Source organism: Coloeus monedula (assembly GCF_965178545.1).
Source record: "Coloeus monedula genome assembly, chromosome: 9".
Classification (NCBI taxonomy): domain Eukaryota; kingdom Metazoa; phylum Chordata; class Aves; order Passeriformes; family Corvidae; genus Coloeus; species Coloeus monedula.
The window spans coordinates 6710377-6730638 of record NC_138789.1 but is presented as its reverse complement, the minus strand read 5'-3'; the positions used below and the strand labels follow the sequence as shown (position 1 = coordinate 6730638).

Genomic DNA, 20262 nt, shown 5'->3' with positions numbered 1-20262 from the left:
TCTGGGAGCACTTTGCGTTGGGAGCCTTTCCCTGGAAACGCGGCGCCAGGCGCTCCGCTCGCCTCCTGCAGCACGGCACCAATCACGAGAGCAGCCGGGGGCTTTATTTAGAGAATACTTTATTAGTTTCTGTAATCAAACCCATGTAAATAAGACCGTACATATTTCATACAGTGCGTTACCCCTGTACAAATGGAAAAAAAATTAAGTTTAACATTTCTAGACCAATATGGCTGTTAATTTCTGTACAATGCCAACTCACACTACAAGTGGGATACTTTTTTCCAAAGTTGACATCACAGCTAGTTTCCAAAAATTCAAATTATATATATATTTATATAAAAAGATAACCAATAGCAATTCACTAGGCATCAATAGCAGCAACAGCCTTTCCAGCTTCTGCAGTCATTTGAACAAAATTATACACATTAGACTTTCAACTCTTCCTTCCAAAAATGTAAAAAAAAAAAATCCCAGAAAAAACCAGCAAATTCTGCTACTGATGTGGTACCTGGTGCTTTTTATTAGCTTTCAATCATTGTCTGGAAAAAAACCTCTAGAATAACATTATTAAAAACAGCTCCAGTATAGCACAGTCACTACTACATATCATAAGCAGGTACAGGATATCTTACATTCACAGAAGTATCATACAGTACTGTCCTACAGCTAGAATACTAGAGGATACAATTAAAAAGGCATTTATTTGACTTGATTCTACTTTCCAGCACACTGTGGGCAAGGAGGTGGTGCAACGCAGCTCTGATATAAAGAATGCACCTTTGAGATAAAACTCTAGTTCATCTGATAAGGTTTCTTTTACTCTTGTGGCACAGTTTAAGTGCTCGTTGCTGTGTTACAGACAGAAACTGGAAACCGTTTAGGGACCACTCGCATCATATAAAGACAGCTGGACAGGGGTGAACAGAACAAATCTGACTATTGATGCAACGAACCTTCAACTCCAGGGGTGAGAGCCACTGAGGGGGCAGCGGGTGGAGAGGGCACAGGTGGCCAAGTAGCTTTTTCATATGGTGATCTAAATGCAGTAAATTGTCATCCAAGCAGCAGCAGCCAGCAAAGCACTGCCTTCAGAAGGAAATCCAACACTGCCAGCATTACTCTGTGTTAGGTTAAACCTTGCGTGGCAAATACATAGAGCCCTCTGTTTATACAAGATAAAAGCTTCTTAAGTCACTAAGAACTTAACACACATTACTTGGCCCAGCACCATCTTCAGATCTGCCTGTTCTCATACTCATGGGCTTGTAAAAAGATAAAATAGCAGCTGAAGATCAGAGCCTGAAGAAAATAAGAGAAGTCACCGTGTCAGCTAGGAAATGCCTCCCCACCTTCTTCTCTGCTGTTGCTACTTCTCTGTGTTGAGGCTTTGGGAAGTGGGCAGGTGCGAGCCAAACCAGGTGCACAGTGTGGGACGTGCACACCTCAAAAGCAGCCTTCGTGCTGTTAGAGCAGATGTGAGCCCCGAGAGCCCAGGGGCTCACAGCTGGACACACAGCAGCTGGCACCACAACTGCTGCTGCTTCTGTGCCCCTTGGGGCTGCTCAGAGCCCGGCAGGGCGAGCAGGCTGCTCTTCATCCTTCGGGCTACCAACTGACGCTGCTGACACCTCGCCCACCCCCTCCCCTCCCTCCATGGGAACACAGCCTCTAAGATTTTGTTTCCTCGGTTTTGATTGCCTGAGGTTTGATTGGTCCAGTTCTAACAGGTTTCGGTGTGGCAGCAGGTGCAGGGGTGGGCTTTTCCTCGGCTTTGTCCTGGCAGACTCCTGAAGAGTCAGCAATTGCCTCAGTGGGTTTGCTCCCGTTCTCCTCCACTTTCGGGGCTTTGCCTCCTATGGGTTTGTTCTGCTGCTGCTGTTGCTCGGAAAAGAACCTCTGGGTGGACTGAAGGACCTCTGCTCTTTGCTTTGCCTTAAGAGAGGGAAAAAATAAATTTACTGAAGAGAAGGCACAGGAATTGGAGTGACTTCACAAGTATTTCCCATATGAAAGGGGAAGGACTGACCGCAGTGGCCAGACTTTCCTAGAAGGGCAATGTCCGTCCTGCTGCTTCCCTGATGTCACCACGGCTGGGTGCTCGGATCCTCAGCAGCAACTTAACACCATGCCTAGGCTTCCCTTGCTCTTCCTAATCCTTCCCCGAAAACGAGAATCAGGGACAACAGTTTGAAGTATTACCTAACATCTTTTTATGTCACTGCAGTTATGCAGTTATCAGTATGAGCACTGCTGACAGCAGGCTCAAACTGTAGCCTCCTCCTGAGCACAGGTCAGACACCAGCAGAGGCAGGTGTGCCTGCATGACACTGCTGTGGGCCCCGAGGGCCACTCCTGCTTGTGTGCTGTCCCTCCAGAGCACACAGCCTCTCTCAGCAGCACAATCTGAGCACCCCGTTTCCCCCCCATGGCTCTTTACACAGACTGTGGAATCTGCAGCTGGGATGTAACTGAACCAGGGTCAATATTGTGTTGTGTGTAAACTGCAGGCTCATCTGCTTCCCGCTCCAAGCAGGCTCTTATCCCAGGCAGCACAAACTACTGCCTGCCTTCCCCTTCCTTCCCTCCTCTGAATCCTACCAGTAACCCTGACTTGCACCTGTAGAATTCAGCCTCTGTAACATGTTCCAGTTACAGTTTTCATACTGTGCGGATCAGACACTTCAGAGCAAGCACTTGGCTTTCCTGCCCAGACTGCAGAGACTCCATTAAGAGTTTGATCTTTTGGAAGCTGAACAATAAAGCCCAGTGCAGTCAAACACCTTTTTATTTTACATTAAAAAGGACTATCTTAACACAAGGAACCACACATACAGGCACTAAGCCTCCATGTACCTCTCTGAGTATTTTCTGTTTTTTTACAAAAAACGGGGCTGGGACACACACACAAAAAACAACAGAGGACAAAACAGCAAAAGTCTGGAACAAGAGGCCTTGGCTCTCACACTGCGTAGTTGCTCCAAGTAACTCAAGCAGCAACAGAACAGAAAACAAACCTGTGAACTCTGGTGTTCAGGACTGCAGCAACAGCCTGATTTTACTGAAACCTTTTGCCCAAATTTCAGCCATCCCCTGAGTTTAAGGCTGGATGACTTGATCACCAGTAACCAAGCATGACAGAGTAACTCTCATTCCTCTCAGCAGTGTTTGCAGGAGATTAAGGACACCAGAATTGCATGTTAGTATTTGCTCTCACTGGCTACATTCAATCCACAGTGCACACTCAGGATTAAGCATCACCTGGTAAATCTACAGGCTGCATAAACTGGTGGTAGAAAATGGACCAACCATCTAGAATTTATGGGGCAATCAGTTCTCCCACAGCATTGCATAACCAGAACAACACACTCTCTTGCTCTGACACCTCAGTGCATGGGTTACAGGAATGGCAGCAGATGAAGAACTCCTAAGTACCATTCAAACAACTTCTTTTCTGCAGCAAACGGGCTCAGCGTCCAAAGGTGTCCCACACAGATGTCCCACACTGCAGTCCTGCCTTGGAAGAAGAGTGCCTCAAACTGAAGGGTCCCAAAGTGCTGTAACAAGTTAGGTGACTGTCATCACCTGCTACTGAAATGCAGCCCTCTCTTCTGCGGAGTGCACCATGTACTGCATTCTACCACTGAGAATTCACCACAGGCACTTCAAACCACTGGGAAATGACTCTCCAGAGTCACCAAGGAGTGAGGCTAGCTGGAACAGTAGGAGCTGAGGATGAAATGACAGCTAACAGGTAGGTGTGCAGCTTCAGTGCTCATTCGAAAATAACCAGGCTCCTGACACCTCAGTTTGCCTTGGACAGCAGTGGCAGCTCCACAACTGCTGACCACAAGACCACTTGAGACAGGAAGCTCCCTACAAATATTTTAGTCTAAAATTCTTATTAAAAAACATCAGGGCTTAGAGAAGGTCTGTGTTCAGCTGTTAAGGGCCTGGCTACTAGCTTGGGGTCCAGAGGCCCTTTACGAAGCCATGACTTGCAGACACATCCCTGCCCTAGGAGCTGTCAGACTGAACTGCTGCTAACAGCACTGCTGTTCACATACTGACCTTCATGTCTCGTTCAGCCTTCAGCGCAGCCTGGGCCTGAGTGCCTCTGGCTCCAGGTACTGATCCACAAGGACCTCTGGCCACACGTGGTAACTGAGGGTGGCTCATAAGGCCTGTGGTCATCTGAGACGGCATCTGACTATGCAGAACTACTGGCAGCCTCTGAACAGGCGCTGGGAAGGTGTTAGTAAATGGGGCTCTTACCAATGGAGGGAGCAGGTTAGGCTGAGAGAGGATCTAAGTGGGGGAAAAACAACAAAAAGAGACATTTCTCAATTAGAAAATTGCCAACTTGATTGCACGTTGGCATTATCTCAAAGGGGAAAAAGTTGCCACTCTGCTATGAAATGAATGTCAAGAAAATAGGCTTGAACTGCAAGAGCAAACCAGCCCGGCAGTGCTACTGTGCCTGAAAGCAGCACTAACAACTTCAACCCAGCTTGGAACCAGGGAGAAGACCCTCACAAGGCAGTCAAGCAGTCACTGGTGAAAGGCAGCCCCAGGAAGGTGAGGCAGTTTCTGCCAGTGACAATTCAGACATCAAATCTCAAGTCCTGCAGTCAAACACTCCAAATGCTAAAAGGAAGACAGAAATATCCTACACTTTTAGAGAGGCTACATTTCCCTAGCAGCCTGGCTCCAGTCACCTGCAACAGAGATGCACGACCCTTGTAAGCTGTGCTCCCTGGAATGCCAAAGCAAATCAAACACTCTGCCATTGGCCCTGCCTTGTATGGACTGTGTGACCTCACAGATTCTTTCCAACCTCAACTGCTCCTTTGATACTTCAGAGCTGCAAATCTGCTTTGTCTTTACACATGTAAAATATGCACTGGGACCCTTGTGAGACACGAAGCTTCTCCCGTTCCCCAAGCAAATGACCTGGTTTTGCAGGACAAGGTGCATTACAGCTGCCTGGGGAAGCCAGAATGCTGTCTGTTCTACATCATTCACAACTTGTATTAAATCCCTCAGCGTGCACAGAACTCAAAATTAAACACCACAAAATCAGCACTACTTGCAAGCAAGATCAGTGAGGTAATTTTTTGCTTTGATCTTGAAATTGGGTTTCTTACACCATTTGATTTTAAGGATTCCATTTTGTATCTCCCCATGATAAAGCCTGAGGAAACACAGTTGAGCCAGAGCCACCAGGTCATACAGAGGAATAAATCTGTTTGTAGCAAGCCACCAATCACCTACCTGTGGTGCAAATTGTGCAGGAAAGGGCTGTGTCATTCTCACAGCTGCAGCTGCTGACTGGAACTGCTTCTGGTAGACAATGCTGTTCATTTTATTGGATTGATTGTTAGGACTTGTAGAACTGGCCCTAGAGGAAAGAACTCCAGTTAAAATCAAACTGCTTTCATTCAGAGGATGTTTCTGCCCTTTTACAACTTAACTAGAAATTCAGCATTGGAGGGGGGAAGAATAAATCTCCTGGAAAAGCTGCTGTGAAACTTTTTTTATATAGAAGCTTCTTCTATCTACAAAAAAACCTCAGAACTTCAGAATTCAAAGAGAAAGCATTATCAGAAATATTTAGGCTATGAAGAGATTCCAGGGTATGTCTGTATCAAAGACCCCTTCCCCAAGTACTCATGACAGAAACACTGATGTTAGATGTGTGTTCCACTTCCCATCCCTGCTATCTTATGTTCAGTCCTGCTCCTTTACAGTCACTCTTTACTCTGTCATGGAAGGTTCACAGCTTGTCACAACAGGCAGTGAACATGCAGCTGCTTCTACTCTGACCTGTTGTCAGATGTTTCAAAATGCACTTGAACGGTTTTCAAGAATCCACAGAAAATGCTCTCCCCCTGTTTTATATGGCTAAGAACATCACCCTCCATTAAAACTTCCAACGTGTTGAATCACCACTAATTACATGAAGCTTGACTGATTATCTGGGGGAAGGGCAGCAAACAGCCCTCAAAGAGAAAAGAGTGAACAGCCTTCTTTAGGAAACGAAGCTGGACTTGCAGAGAGCTCTTGTGCAGAGGGTGTGGCTGATACACTCCAGGCAAAATGAGCAGAGGGGCACCAATGGCAGGGATACCAGCTAAGCTCCACACACCAGTATTTTCTAAGCTTCAAAGAGCCTGTTTTGTTTACTAATTTCACCTGGGAGCAGCTTACAGACCTTGCAACAACACACACTCCTCTAACAGAACTGTTGCCACAACTGCCGTTTAAGCCTTTAAGTGTTTCTACTTGCGTTTCTACACAATTCAGATAAACTGTCTTAAGAGTTTTATCCCAAAGTACATCGTCCCTGCCACTTCTGTGCTTTACTGGTACAACCCCAGGTCATTTCACATGACTTGTTTAGTATTATTTACCCCAAAAAAAATGTTTCACATTTTATTTCAGAGCTATTTACTTCTGTTTAACAACAGCAGATGTGATGACCCACTGCAATGCTGCTCATAAGCTCAGATTAAGCACTGTATCTTGTATCAGTGGCCTCTCACTTCATACCTTCCAGAATAGGCTGCTCATGCATGACTAGGTACATTTTCTAGCCCTGGTTTTAAGGAATTTTGAACTTAAGGGAGGTTTACCGGAAGGGACTGGAGGTTGGGGTAGTACTTCTGCCAGTAACTGGTGGTGTTCCAGGTTTAACGTCAATGCCACCTCCAAAGGCCTTCAGGTCCATTTCTGATATCTGAAAAACACAGCAATTGACATGTTAATTCTAATTAAAAAAATTACGTTTGCTAAGCAGCTGATAGCTTACCTCAATGAAAAGAGGTCACTTAAGTGGCGATGAAAGCCTGACTGCAGAACAGCCTCTTATAATTAGGACAGGCCCAGCACCACAAGCACCTCTGTGTACAATTTTCCTGCCCTATCTGGCACTTGCAGCAATGGTATTGGGTTTCTAACTTGGTCCTCCTGCATAATGACAGGGGGTTTGAGAGTCATTTCATCTATTTGGCCCTAAAAAAAAGAAAAAAGATACGTTTTGGAGTTGAGATCTCCTTATCCAAGACTCCCATCTCAGGTACCACATGAAAATATTTAGACATATTTTCATACATTTTATGAATATATTCATATATCCAGATGATATTCTGAATATTCATATATTCAGAAATATCTCTGTATCCTGAAAAATGCTGAGAAAAAGAATACCATAAAATAGTCCAGATCTATAAAAATAAACAAGCCTAAAGCACAGCAAAAATGAAGCTGTCATTCATGCAAAACGACCTCCAGACTAACTGGAGCAATGACTCTTGAATGCTGTTTTGCAGATACACTCAACAGAATAAATTCGTTTTTGGAACAGTGTATTTCCACACATGGCCATGAAGCATAACAGCAACAATAAATCAGTTAAAAATGAGAGGCTGTTTTCAGTTGACTTTCTTTAGCAGCAACACGATGGGAATCTTAGAGCAGGGCAGGAAAGTCATCTAAGGCCACCATCCCACCGCAGCTCTTCCCTCATTTTGTGTTGAAATGAGCCATCATTTTCCACTGACAACTGCAGCAAGAAACATGCTGCTGCTTGCAAAGTGGGCTCTTAACAACTACAAAGCTGAAAAGATTTGGCCAGATCCCATGAAGCTGGAAAACTGCATGGTGCTAAGATCACCATACACAATCTGGGGGTGTGGAGATGTAAACTTCATCGAGGTGGTCTGAAATTCTGACTCCCATTACTGTCCAAGACATGGAATTAACAGCCAAGATTTTTCTTATCACAGCTGTAAATCACTGGGACTGAGGGGTTATTTTATATTCAAAAGCACCCTAAAATCTAGGCCAGAAGGTGCAGGGATTTCAGGTGCAGCTGCAGAGGTAGATCAGTCCCTGAGGTGGGAAGACCTTGCTGTTCCTGCCAGTCAGCTGAGCTGTGTCCATGTCCAGGGGTGTCACCCACTGCTCACCTGGAAGCGGACTGCAACTGCCGAGTGCTGCACACTATCCGAAAATCCCCGGTGCCTGTAAAGCTGGGATTCCATCTAAGACAAGAGACCTTGTGATTGGAAGCCAGCTCCACACATCCCCTTATTAGCAATTACCTTAGCAGCTTCACATAAAGGAGAGGAGAGAATTCCCCCCTAGTTTCTTGCACTGTTTTAGTGTTATTTCCTTACTGGACCTGTCACTCAGTTTTCCTGAGCTGCAGGACCAGCCTTTTCTTTTTTCATTACAGAACGATCCTGTCTTGCATACAATGCTACATTTTTAATATGCACCATTCTGTGCTATTCAGAAAGGCAGATCCCCAGCAATAATAGTAGAGTTTAATTCTGGCTTAAGGTCATGGCTGATACAGAGTCCACTGAAGCCCCTGAAACTCCCCTTCGTTGCAATGGAAACCCTTGAACCCAAACAACTTGTTCTGGTTTGAGTCTAGAAGCAAAGCAACAAACACAAGCAGGCCCAGAATCTGCCACCAGCCTTGACAGAGTCATGCTGGTCCCCTGCTGCTCTAACAACGGCTCAGTACTATTTTACATATGGCTTCTATATGAAATCCCCTACTAGTCCATGATGTCACTATCAAACCAGGTATTCCTGCAGTGCAAATGGACCAGCACCAAGTTAGCTACTAAACCTCAGCTAAATGCACAGACCCAGTCACCAACACACTGCCCTTGACTGGCTTTTTTATCTTTTAAAGCTAGGGCAGATTTTTAAGATGCAAGAAGTCAACATGAGTTGCTGTGCTGGTTATATAAACCAGCAAACAGCTGTGCTTCAAATTAACTTCTGTCCTGTAGATGTGGCAATGTTGTTACCTTTCCAGTTGCAGCAATCATGCTGTGCTGAGTTCCTGCTGGGATCAATCCTCTGAAAGGCTGGGTCACTTGTGCAGGTCTGCTCAGGTTTTGAGCCTGAGCTTGTGGTGGGGTGTGCTGTAGTGGTGGTTGTAAGGACTGGGGTAGGGCAATCAGTGGCTGTGCTGTGGATCCAAAGTTGGGCAAAGAAATCTGTGATCCTGGCAAAGGTACCGTCACCTGGAGAGAGAGTACAAGATCACCAGTAACAGACACAAAGGCCATTATGTACCTTTCATTACAAGCTCTATTTCAGCTTTATTCCAGGCAAATGGCTTAATGAGTTTATTTATTTAACCAGAGAGCTGCAAGCAAATAAGTGAATTTATTGCTCGGTTTGCCCTTATAATCAGGTCTAATGGCATTTGGGCCTGTGCTTTGCAGAAACAAAGTTGCATGAGATCTCCTACCTCTGACATCATTAATGTGATTTCACTGTGTGACAGGTGAAGGTTAATTCAACTCAGAAAACAAAAGTAGAATAAAATAACCATTTTGGGGGTAGGGGGACAGGACAGGACCGGACTGGATTACTTGTTCACTTCCAATAATTTTAGTCATCAAAGGACACTGGGATGAAAATTAGGTTCTACTTTCCACGAGTTCCAACACCCATCAGTTTGAGCTTAAAAACAATCCCAAAACTATACAGCCTGTTCCTTGCGTTTACCGTGAGTGCTGTGGGCTGAAAACACCAGAGAGTGGTAGTGATAAACATGGAATACCACAGCAGTGACCTCACTGGCAGGAGTTACTGCATGTCTTGGTCTGACAATCTACTACCTGCAAAATTATATTCTGAGTGTGACTAGGAGAATGATATGAGATTCCAAATGCTAAAGGCTTACCTGGATTCTGCTATGAAGGATAAGAGATTAAAATTATAGAGACAGCCAGAACTGAACACATTAAAGGCACCAGCTCTTCTAAAAGGTCCTTAAAACTCTGTGCTAGGTTTCCAACAGACAACATCTAATCTTTCTTCTAGATTTCTGTCTTGGCAATTTTTCCTGCATATGAGGTAGGCTATTATAATAAATCACAAGCTTTTTTTTTTGAAGCCATTTCAATAAAAAAGCCAAACCAGAAGATGGAAACCACTAGACAGTATCCCATAAATATGAAAGAATGCTTGCACAGAGCAATTTAGCAGTTCTTTCACAAAAGAATTAAAAACCCTTCAAATCAGTAGAGGTATTTTACTGACCTGGCTGTCCTGCATGATCACCTATCTGACTTCCCAGTTATTTTCTATGTACTGGCTATCACTGGCACATGGAGCACTCCTGGGTCCCAGCTCATTGAGAACTGGCATCAACAATCAGGCTTCACTAAGCACCTGGAGTTTGCCCCCCTTCCTCTCCACCACTCCCAATATCTGCTTCCATAAAGGCATGATGTACCTCAATCAATGAGCAACAGCACTGTGACAATTAAACCTTTGCCCATCACTGACAAATGAACTATTCAAGAGAAGAATGCCAGGGACAAATGACCAACATGAACGGCACGTCACCTAACTTCTCAGCCATTCAGTTTGTTTAGTGCTGCTGCAGTAGCCCTCCCTCACTATTAATAGTCAATTTTTATTTTGGAAGAATTAAAGGTTGTCTCAGCCCCCCCCTCTATTCCCACCCCACAGACATCATCAACCACAACATGCTCTTAGGAAGAATACAATGTAGGAAATTTACCATGCCATAGTTTACCTGCTGGAGAGCACTGGGAGACTGTGCAGTGTTGTAGAAATTGCTCTGGCCAGGCTGCTGAACTTGCCCAGAGTAGAGATTTGAAGCCTGAGTGAGCGTAGCTCTGGCCTAGGAAGAGCAAGAGACACCATCCCATTAAGAGCATTTAGAGAACAGTTCTGTGGTGCATTAGCCAGAGCAGGAGAAACCACAGCATGGGAAGCTGACAAACCTGAAGGTTTCACTTTGTGATAAAGCTCTCATTCGCAGGTGGTGGAACAGCCCTTTATCATCATTAACAGAAACTAAACCTGAAGCTCTAATTAATGATAGAGCACAAAGAACCCTGTAATTTGGGGAACATGCCTCAATTCAGAGATTATGCTAATGTACACTTATTAAATTAAAAGGACATTCTCTTCCAAGTGTCTTAAGTTTCCTGCCACCCAAGTTGAGCAAGACTTGATTTCCTCTATCAGTCCACTGCAGAAGTTTTGCATTTGGAGCATTTCCTACCTGCAGAATGTGTGTATCAATCAGCTGAGAGCCTCCCAGTCCTGAAGCCTGCCCAAGCTGATGCTCGTATAAGATAGGAATAGGCTGAGTATTGGAAGTCTGCTGGAATGCCAGGCTGGACTGTGCCTTAGCCAGCTCTTGGTGTTGCACTGCTGGGAAGTTGTGTAAGGCTGTGCCAGACAGAACCACTGGTGATGGCTGAGACAAACCACTCTGCATAAAAGCTTGCTGGGATCTGCAAAAGATTGAAGTGTCCTTCATAAAAATTCTGACAGAGCTCAACAATGAGCCACCAAAAATGAAGAGCACGGCTTATATTCTTTGAACAGAATTAGGATACTTAGCTCTATTGAACAAATTTTCACCTGAAAAAGTTAGATTTTTTTTTTCAACTTACTCTGCACATAACAAAATAATAGCTGCTACTAAAGGCCACTGGAAGAAACGCTGAGGCTTTTTACTAAAAATCTTAGATCACAGTTACCTATTTCGATGTTCATGCTGAAATAGTTCTTGGGTAACTTAACTGCAACATAGAAAAGCTGCCAGTTCTTAGTTCCTGTGCTACAAGGTAGATAGGAAAGCACATGTGAGTAGCCCCACTTAGTCATTAAATGAACTGCTTTGTTCTCTTGACTCCACAGTACAGCTTCTAATACTTACAGCTTAAATCACTGGATGCTGACAATAGTAGCTTCCAAATGAATGTTTTGGTTTCAAAAGACCTCACACCCTTTAATTTTAACTAGATATTCAATTCTTTTGTCACCAGCATGGGGAAGTTGCAGTTTGTTTAAAGAAGACCAAACCTAGTACAGCAAAGCACCACAAACAGGTTTGGTCCATCTGAAGTATTTATCCAAACATTCCCATTAAGAACTCTGTGAGTAGCCACCTTCAGACTGAAGAATCAAGAGGTTTTTAAATAAATGCCCTTCTCAATGCTTTTGAGATCAGAGGATGAGTGTTTTTGATGTGAAAACACATTTTACTCTGTGCTGGATATGTCTGAGCACAGCACTGGTCCTGTTAATCTATTGGTGTGGTGGGGTTTGCTTGTGACCACACCTGGGTGAGCTTTGTTCTGCACCCTTCCTCCACTGCAAAACACTCTTACAGTCATACTCTGAGCACTGGAAAAAACTTTTCCCAGACTGTATGCAGAGGATTGTCTTCAATGGAGCCAAAATATTTTTCACAAGTTTTCTATAAGTTCACTTCTAACTTTTGGTTGTATTGTTTTAAACCAACAACCTGTACATCTCCAAGCTTATCCTCCTATTTACTATGTGGGAGAAGTACTCATACTGGTAGAACTCCATTAATGCCATGTTTGTGTGTGATCAGATTTATTTAATCTGGACCACATGCCAGCCTGATTGTGTTTCTGCAGTTAGCAAACAGTTTTCAACAGCTTTTGTCAGCTGAAGCAGGACAAGCAATATTTGGTCCCACAAACTCAGCCAAGCACAAAGTCAGGATACAAATGTAGTTAATTAAACCTTCTGCGGCCTCAGCCTTCTACATGGTAACAAGCAAGGTTAACTACAGCCCATGCAAAACCCTAACTGAATTTCCAAAGAAGCTTTCTCAAAGTGGAACTAACAACATTTGTCAGAATTATACTGCTGTGAATCAATTTCGATAGGAAATGCAAGGAAGCTTTGGAAAGGCTTACAGGGGAAGTTTGTCTGGCTATCAGTGCCATTTGAGAGATACTGGTCTTAGTGTTATCTTTTGTAGGAAACATAAAACATTCCAAAACATACCCTGCTGCCCCCCTCGGACATCTGAAACAAAGTTTTTACCACCTATGAGTTCAAACTGGAACTTCAAAGTGTTTCAAGACTTCAGCGTTGGTTTGATTGCTGAACTAAAGGGACAGACATTTTCTGTTCTCTTAGTATGACAGACTGATGTTTTCAGCTCTTTAGCCTGAGTTCCTAAAGATACAACTATCATGCATAATTTTTGAACCCACAATTTCACAACTACTCTGTACAAGGCAGACAATCTGCACACACAGTTCTCAGACAAAAGAGATTTCACGGAAGACAGGAAGATGAGGCAGCTATGGAGCACAGAACACAATGAGTCTGCAGGGAACAACGTTCAATAATTCTGACACTAAAACCCCAAAGAAATCTGCATATGCTACCTACCTGTAAGGTTGTAAGGAGGAATTAAATAACTCTTGGGCTTGTGAAACAGCTGGTGCTGCTCCTAAACTCAGCTGAGCTTGATGCTGTCCTTGCAGAGGTGCATAGATGGGGATGGGGATCTGCTGAACTGAAGCAGGCTGCATAAAAGAGAAAAAACATTAAGTTAGAAAACCTACAGTTCAACATGTGCCAGAATATGTCAAATCCCAAGGCTGCATGCAGAGCTAGTATTGCTCCCCTTAAGAAAATTACTTTCTAGTTGAATCTCATACTACTTCTCACCAATAACCAGCAGAAACTGAGTGAAATATTCAGATCTGCATACATAACAACTGCATGAGATTGCATATCATTTTGTACTACAAAAGTTGAGTAAGCCTGCACCAACATGGCCACAGAAACACCTCCCAGGAGTATGAACTTTCATATATACTTGTGAGTGGAAGCTTATTCTCTCAGCTTTCATGACAAATAATCAAACACTGCCTGCGTGCACCAGAACGGAACAGCAAGGGCAGCCATAACCTCATTTTTTGCAGTCTTTAATCTCACTCTCCCCTGCCCCCATCAGATCATTACTAAAACTTTAAAGGCAATATGGATAGTGAGGGGGAAAAAAGAGAATTAGGAATCCCCAAATACCTGAGAAAGGCCTGGCTGAAAGCCTTGCTGTTGGGCCAGAGAAGGTGGTGCCAAACGCGCATGCTGGGTATTGAACAGATGACTTGTATCCATATAAAATGCTGGGATTTGAGCTGTAGTACCTCAGGAAGAGCAATACAATTAGTACATGATTCCCAACATCTCCCTGCTAGAAAAATTTTTATCAAGAGTTAGAGATGCAGCTACTGTCAGTACTTCCAACTGTAACACCTGACATAGAGCCTGGGAGAATGAACAGCACTGCAGAGCTGGGTGCCTCACCAGCTTTGGTATCTTTTCCAATTCACCCCCAGAATCTACCAGTCTTGCACAGGTATCATTAATCCCGCACAATTTTGGAGGGATTAACAACATATTGTTGCCAAAAAAGGCATGTGGGTGAAGGGTAAGATTGTTATACTGTCATGTAATTTAACTAGATTGTTAACTAGATGTAGGATTTTCCTTGAAGAAAAAAATGTCACAGCTCTCAACTACTGAAGCATTTTAAGAAAGAAATTAAGACTAAATCATTCCTGGTCTTAAACAGCAGTTCACAATTCTGCAACAGAATTTGAGACTCAAACTTACTTTCCTCAACAAACTAACACACCTTTGTACTCCCTGCTAAAACACTGCAGATTTAGAGTAAGACAATTAGTGAGTATTTGCTTACAGAACACTCTTTATCGTTCCATCTTTACTGCAGAGACAAACCAGAACCAAATTCAACTTTCCAGCTTCAAAATTCAAAAAAAGCAGATGTGTGGCTTCTCAGCCACAAACACCATTCATTACCTGCTGCAGACTGAGACACATAAACCTGGGGACTTTGCTGCTGCTGGGCAATGAGGGATGGCATGCAGCTCAGCTGGGAAAAGTGGCTGGCAGAAGCCAGGCTGCTTGTCTGCAACTGCTGGGGTTTCACTTTACAGATATTAGGAGGGTCTGAGGTGCTTGCAGTCTTTGTACTCAGTGAAGAGGTTGTGTATGTTCCAGCTCCTAGGAGGAGAGAAGCAAGGGATGCATCAATCAAAGACATTTCATTCTCATCATTCAGAGGTCAAAGTTTTGGGACAGCTCTGTAAGCACAGCCACCAACTGGTAAAGAACACTGAAATCTAATGCAGCTGTTTCCACCAATACAAGAAAACATAGGGACAATTCTGTTGAGTTCACTATGGGAAGTGCTGCAACCCTGATACATCTCCCTTTTCAGGCAGAGGAGCACACAGAAGTAGTGAAGGAGGCAGCTTGGTTAGTTATGCAACAACACATTGCAAGACAGAGTGGTTGTGCCTCTCATGGAGATATATTTTAATATTCCAAGGCATGAAGACGTAACCAGATACAGCACTTTTTGTTTGCTGCGAAGAACCAAGGTGGCAACCGGCACTATTTGTGAAGAGCAGCTGGACATTTGCTCTGCCTTTTGCAAGTAGGTTGAGGTATGAGTTCTTGAAGCTTTAACTTAAAAAGCAAGAGCACAACTGGACGTAAGACTGCAATTAGCTAGACATCAGAACTATCCTCTGCTCCAAAATCTATGTGCTTGCCTCCATTTGCCTGAACAAAATGAAACCAATAAGGTGGACAAGAGAAGTTTACCTTCTCCTTCAAGTCCATATAAGTATCTTAGGCAGAGAGACATCTTAGGACTATTTTCAGCTGCCTGAAGTGAAACAGGTGAAGTCAGTTAACAGATTATTTGGGAAGTTGCTGTTCAGATCTGACATTCCATTTCTAGTATAAACCTTTTGTTAGCTTTGCACTAAACAATTCCAAAGGGAATTGAATCCCTTGAAAAATATAAGCAAGGAACAACACAATGGGACACTACAGCTTTGACATGTGGTACCTGAGAGGGAAGTTGTGGGGGTAACTGAGGCCACAGGAATGGGAGGCATTGATGCACTTGAGAAAGAGCTGTAAGTGCCACTGCTTGGCCCAGTGTTGCTGCTGCTGCTGCTGCTGCCACCAGCAATGGGAGACGCTGCTGACGTGACCGGCGAACTCTTCTCCCCCATATTTGGGGAATTCTCCCATGCTTTGCGTGCAGACTCCATCTATTTAAAAGAAAAAAAATTTCCTCATCTATTAGGAAGTTTCAATCAGTCATCCTTCCTCTTTTAACAGTTCTTTTTAGTCAAAAGGCAGTCTGGGCTTCATGCGAGCCTCTTTTTGAAGTCACTGTAATCGTGCAACTCTGTTCATGCAAAAAGCATACAGCCTGAAGTTGGAGCTGGTCATCTGTTCCAACTGCACACGTGCACAGTTCATCATCTTAACATCCAGTGCTCAAAACAGAATTTACTCACACTAATTTGGCTTGGTTTTGTTTGACATGAAGAGCAAAGACACAGTGAGCAAAAGAAGGTAAAACCCCCCCTCTACATATTTCCATCAAGTCCTTTACTTCCAAGTTACTCGGGCTGTTTAAATGAAGCAGCCCCTTGCTTTCTTGGTAAATCATACACTTTGAGTGACCAACAAACATATCTACTTCACACTTCAGTAAACTTGACAGCAGTCAAGTTTAGATTTCCAAAGCAACTGCTGCTCAAAAAGCAACCACAAGCTGACACGGCTTGTGTGCACTGCTTTATGTTAAAGCTAGAAGTGCTTCACGCTCCTCTATTTCTATAATAATTATGAGCTTATGTCTTGCACAGCAAGGGAGATGAAACTTTAAATATTATAGACACAGTTGTCTTCCACCAGAAATGGAAACAACATCATTTTACTGCAGCCAATAAAATCCAATTATTGCTACATTAGACACGCAATGCGAAATCTAAATTGAGACACTTCTGAGGGTCCACTGAACAGGAAATATTAATGTTCAGTCTACACTCACTAATTTAAAAGCTCAGACATGGTCCATGAACTTCTGCACAACCTTCAGCTGTCTCCAATGGAAACACAAGTTTTGCTAGCAGAGCTGAAATTGCTCACTGTAAGTTCCTCGAGGCCAGGTGCTGTCTTTAGTGGTGGATATATTAAGGGGCAAATATATACTCACCACAGTCTGCCCTCACTGCCTGCATCAAGAGAGCTGCCCTAACTGGGACCTGCAGTCTCTCAAAGCCACACTTGTCAACCTACCCTGCTTTACATGAGTTAGGCAGTCTGGACAGACTAAACACGGCTTAGGTTGCCTAGATGCTTCAGGAGTGATAAAAAAGCAGAGCAATATCAAAAGAAGTGGGTCACAGGTGATCAATACACACCCATGTGGAAAACTGAGTTCTGGATTTCCTAAGAGAATAAAGGGGGAGGAGGGGAACTTAGTTTCACATTAAATCCTTTGGGGGCAAGTCACCTATTTTCATTTTTGAGATCATCTTCCCCAGCAATCATTCTCTGTTTCCTCTCCACAACATTTTCCTCCAAATTGGTCCTGATTCTCACAGACAAGGCAAACTTTATTAGTCACTAACATGCTGGAAATTATTTTGTTTAGGTGTATTGCACTGGCATTAAGAGAAAGCGAGTAAGTACCTGTGATTGTCAGAACAGAGAAGGTGTAGAAGGTTCTACTATGTTCACTGGATGTCCTGGAGAAACCACTGATAGCAAAAGCTACATACTGCATTTTGTCACATATAGGGCATGTAATGGAGTCCTGAAGTTATCTAACAGCTTTGCTTTTAGAGAGCTTCTTAACAACCTCTAACTTTGATAAGCTGGAAAAAAAGATGCAAGAGAGATTGGTACTCTAGGAATGCCTGTGCAGCACCACCTACAGACAAGATATGGAGGAATAAGAGGCTCTAAAATAAATGAGACTGTGGACACTGTTGTAGTTTCACTGCTCACTTAGGGGGAAAGGAGGGCACAAGGAGGAGATCGTGGCTGCTTGAGGCTTCTCTTCATCATTGATCCATTGGGGCCTTCACATTGGAATAACAGTCCTGTACGTATTACCCAAAACCTCCACTGGAGCCAAACCCCAACATTCCTTTCCTTAAATACACCAAAGTCTAAATGGTTAGAAAAAGAAAGTCCAAATGTGTCAGATTCTCAACCAGATGCCTAGAAAAAATTTTAGATGAAACCTTAGACATGAAGAGGGCCAAAGCAGCTCAGTTTGAGACTGCTTTGTACTTCCTTCTGCTCAGCTCCTTACCTACCAACAGGCCTACGAGCCAAGTCCTTAAGAGGATGCCTTAGTAAAGGCGTCTTTAGCAAAGACTCCTACTCCAAGGAAACGAGATCACAACAAGGCTTCCCATATGAGCCCCTTATACCTCCACCAAAGAATGATGCCAAGTAGTGGGAACAGTTGTGGCCAACTTCCCCACAAGTCTCTTCACAGACAGCTTTCTGTGACAGGGGATGGAGGAAAAAGAAGGTGCAAGGATTAATCCTTTATGGAGGCAGAACCTGGACATCTTGTTCTTTTAATAAAATGAAGGAAATGCTTTCCTCTTTCCTGCTCCAAAAGTTATCTTTTGAAAGAAGCAAGGATTCTGCTGAAGAGGATGACAAAGAACAGAGCTGTGTCTGGATCAGAGGCCTGCTGTGAAAGTGACAGTCTCAGAGTGTGCTCTAGAACAAGACTGTTGCCTTCAGCATTTGTGAAGAGGAGGTAGAGCTCCAGTGCCTGGAATAAAGAGATCAGGGACAAAGCTGCTTCCAAACAGCTTTCCACTCAGATTTTGGTGAAAAGGTTCTTTAAAGCAGCCTCAAAACGTGGATCTTTGACCTATTTTGTTACCACGCATCCAAAATCTATCATCCACTGAGAAATCACTGACACTACAAGAGCAGGAAAAGAAACTGCAGGATGAATGACATAGAAACCACAGCTTGCTCTGTAACTGGGCAGTGTCCCACGCTTTACCAGTAACACTCCTACCTGTATGACACGGGATGCAATCTCCAGCTGCAAAACAGTCAGAGACTATTTCAAAACAACACTTTCAGACGCCAGAAAGTCACGTTAGGATAACTTATTACACAAGAATGTAACAGAAAACCAGTTTTTTTTTAAACTGCTTGTCCCTCCAGTGCTATCCCCATTTCTGCAGGTCTGTTGTTTTAAAGAGATGTTATACTTTTTTTAAGAAATGAAGTGTTAACAGAAGAAAAGCAAAGATTCAACAAGAGAACATGAGTATTTCTCATCTGTAGAGAACACAAGCAAGCAGCTGTCAAACCATGCCAGTGAGACAAGTCTCACTGGGATTGACAAGCAAGTTCCTCCAAAGCATTAGTTCTGCATCCAATCTCAAGTTTCATTTCTTCTAAAAATTTTAAGAAACCAAGGTCAAACATCACTATTCCTCAATATCAGAAGCGGCAACAATATTTCTACTGGCTCAGTCACCTGCAGTCACAGTAACAAAGCAGATCTAAGACACCAAAAAAAGAAAAAAAACCCCAACAACTTCTAAAAATTCAGTAGCAAAGCTAGAGGCCAACTCTGTGTTAGTGAGTTATACAATGCACACAGTACAAAATCCAACAAAATGGGAAAACACCACTCAAAATATTCTACACACTTGCTCTGCACTGGAGAGCAGGAAACAACAGAACATTTATAATACAACAAAATACGTTCTGACTCGCTGATCTAACTGCCCTTCAGAGACACCAACACACCATCTACATGTCACTAAGTGGAACTTCAGCCATCCAACTCAAGACCACACTATCACTGCACCAAAGTCTTACAGCTAAGAAGAAATCAAGCTTGGCTTATCAAGCAAATCCTTAAACACTTTACACCAAACCAGGCAACTTATTTTTAACTCAACACTCAAAAAAAATCTCAGTCAGATTCTGATGGTTTGCCATGAGCACCATGGTCCAATGCTAAAACTCTAGGATCTTGGTTTTTCAGGGCAGTGGGAGCCAAGATTGTTTGAGATGCCAAGTGTTAATGCAAAACTGGGTTAGAAATTTATGGTTTAAATGCATCCTTCGATAGTCTCGTGTTTCAGCCATCCATTTATATGCAAAAGCAGTTCAGCAGAGGAAACAAAGGAAGGCTCTAAAAAAAGGTTCACCAGCAAGTTCTCCAATAACTTTTTTCCCCTGCATGCAAGAAAACGACCCTTAGAGGGATGTGGTACATACCTTGAGGGTGAGGTCGACGGTAGCGGGAGAAACTGGAGTTAGGCTGGAGCTCTGTTGTAAAGTCTCCCTCCTAGGGAGGGGAAGGGTGTGGGGCAGGGGCACCTGAAAGGCAGGCAACACATATCACATTCTAACTACGTCTACTAGAAAAGCCCCAGAAAGCAAAGCTCAAGCTTTATCAAGTGAGCTACAATTTCTTCAAGGCTTGAGCATTTGGCAGGGAGACTGATAAAATAAGGTGAAAATTTGGTAGGCAAGGAAAGGCCACTCAGCAGGTGCCAAGATGCTTCTTATCTCTCTAAG

The 20262-nt window shown here is 43.5% G+C and overlaps 1 protein-coding gene across 12 annotated transcripts in view; it reads right to left on the bottom strand.

The window, feature by feature from the left end:
- Positions 1-102: 102 nt before the first annotated feature.
- The window catches only part of PRRC2C (proline rich coiled-coil 2C), a 70317-nt gene continuing 50157 nt past the window's right edge, over positions 103-20262 (bottom strand). For 4 of the 12 annotated variants that reach the window (XM_082287242.1, XM_082287251.1, XM_082287249.1 and 1 more), the window contains 12 exons: positions 19960-20061; positions 15734-15941; positions 14674-14877; positions 13876-13997; positions 13234-13370; positions 11072-11306; positions 10577-10684; positions 8829-9047; positions 7971-8045; positions 6636-6739; positions 5275-5401; positions 103-1935 (listed from right to left, as the gene is read on the bottom strand). In XM_082287242.1, the coding sequence (XP_082143368.1) occupies positions 1672-1935; positions 5275-5401; positions 6636-6739; positions 7971-8045; positions 8829-9047; positions 10577-10684; positions 11072-11306; positions 13234-13370; positions 13876-13997; positions 14674-14877; positions 15734-15941; positions 19960-20061 (1905 nt within the window). In that variant the 3' untranslated portion in view covers positions 103-1671. Of the gene's footprint in view, positions 1936-5274; positions 5402-6635; positions 6740-6765; positions 7015-7970; positions 8046-8828; positions 9048-10576; positions 10685-11071; positions 11307-13233; positions 13371-13875; positions 13998-14673; positions 14878-15733; positions 15942-19959; positions 20062-20262 lie in introns of those variants that run through there. The other 8 variants (XM_082287252.1, XM_082287253.1, XM_082287247.1 and 5 more) reach the window with 7 other exon arrangements.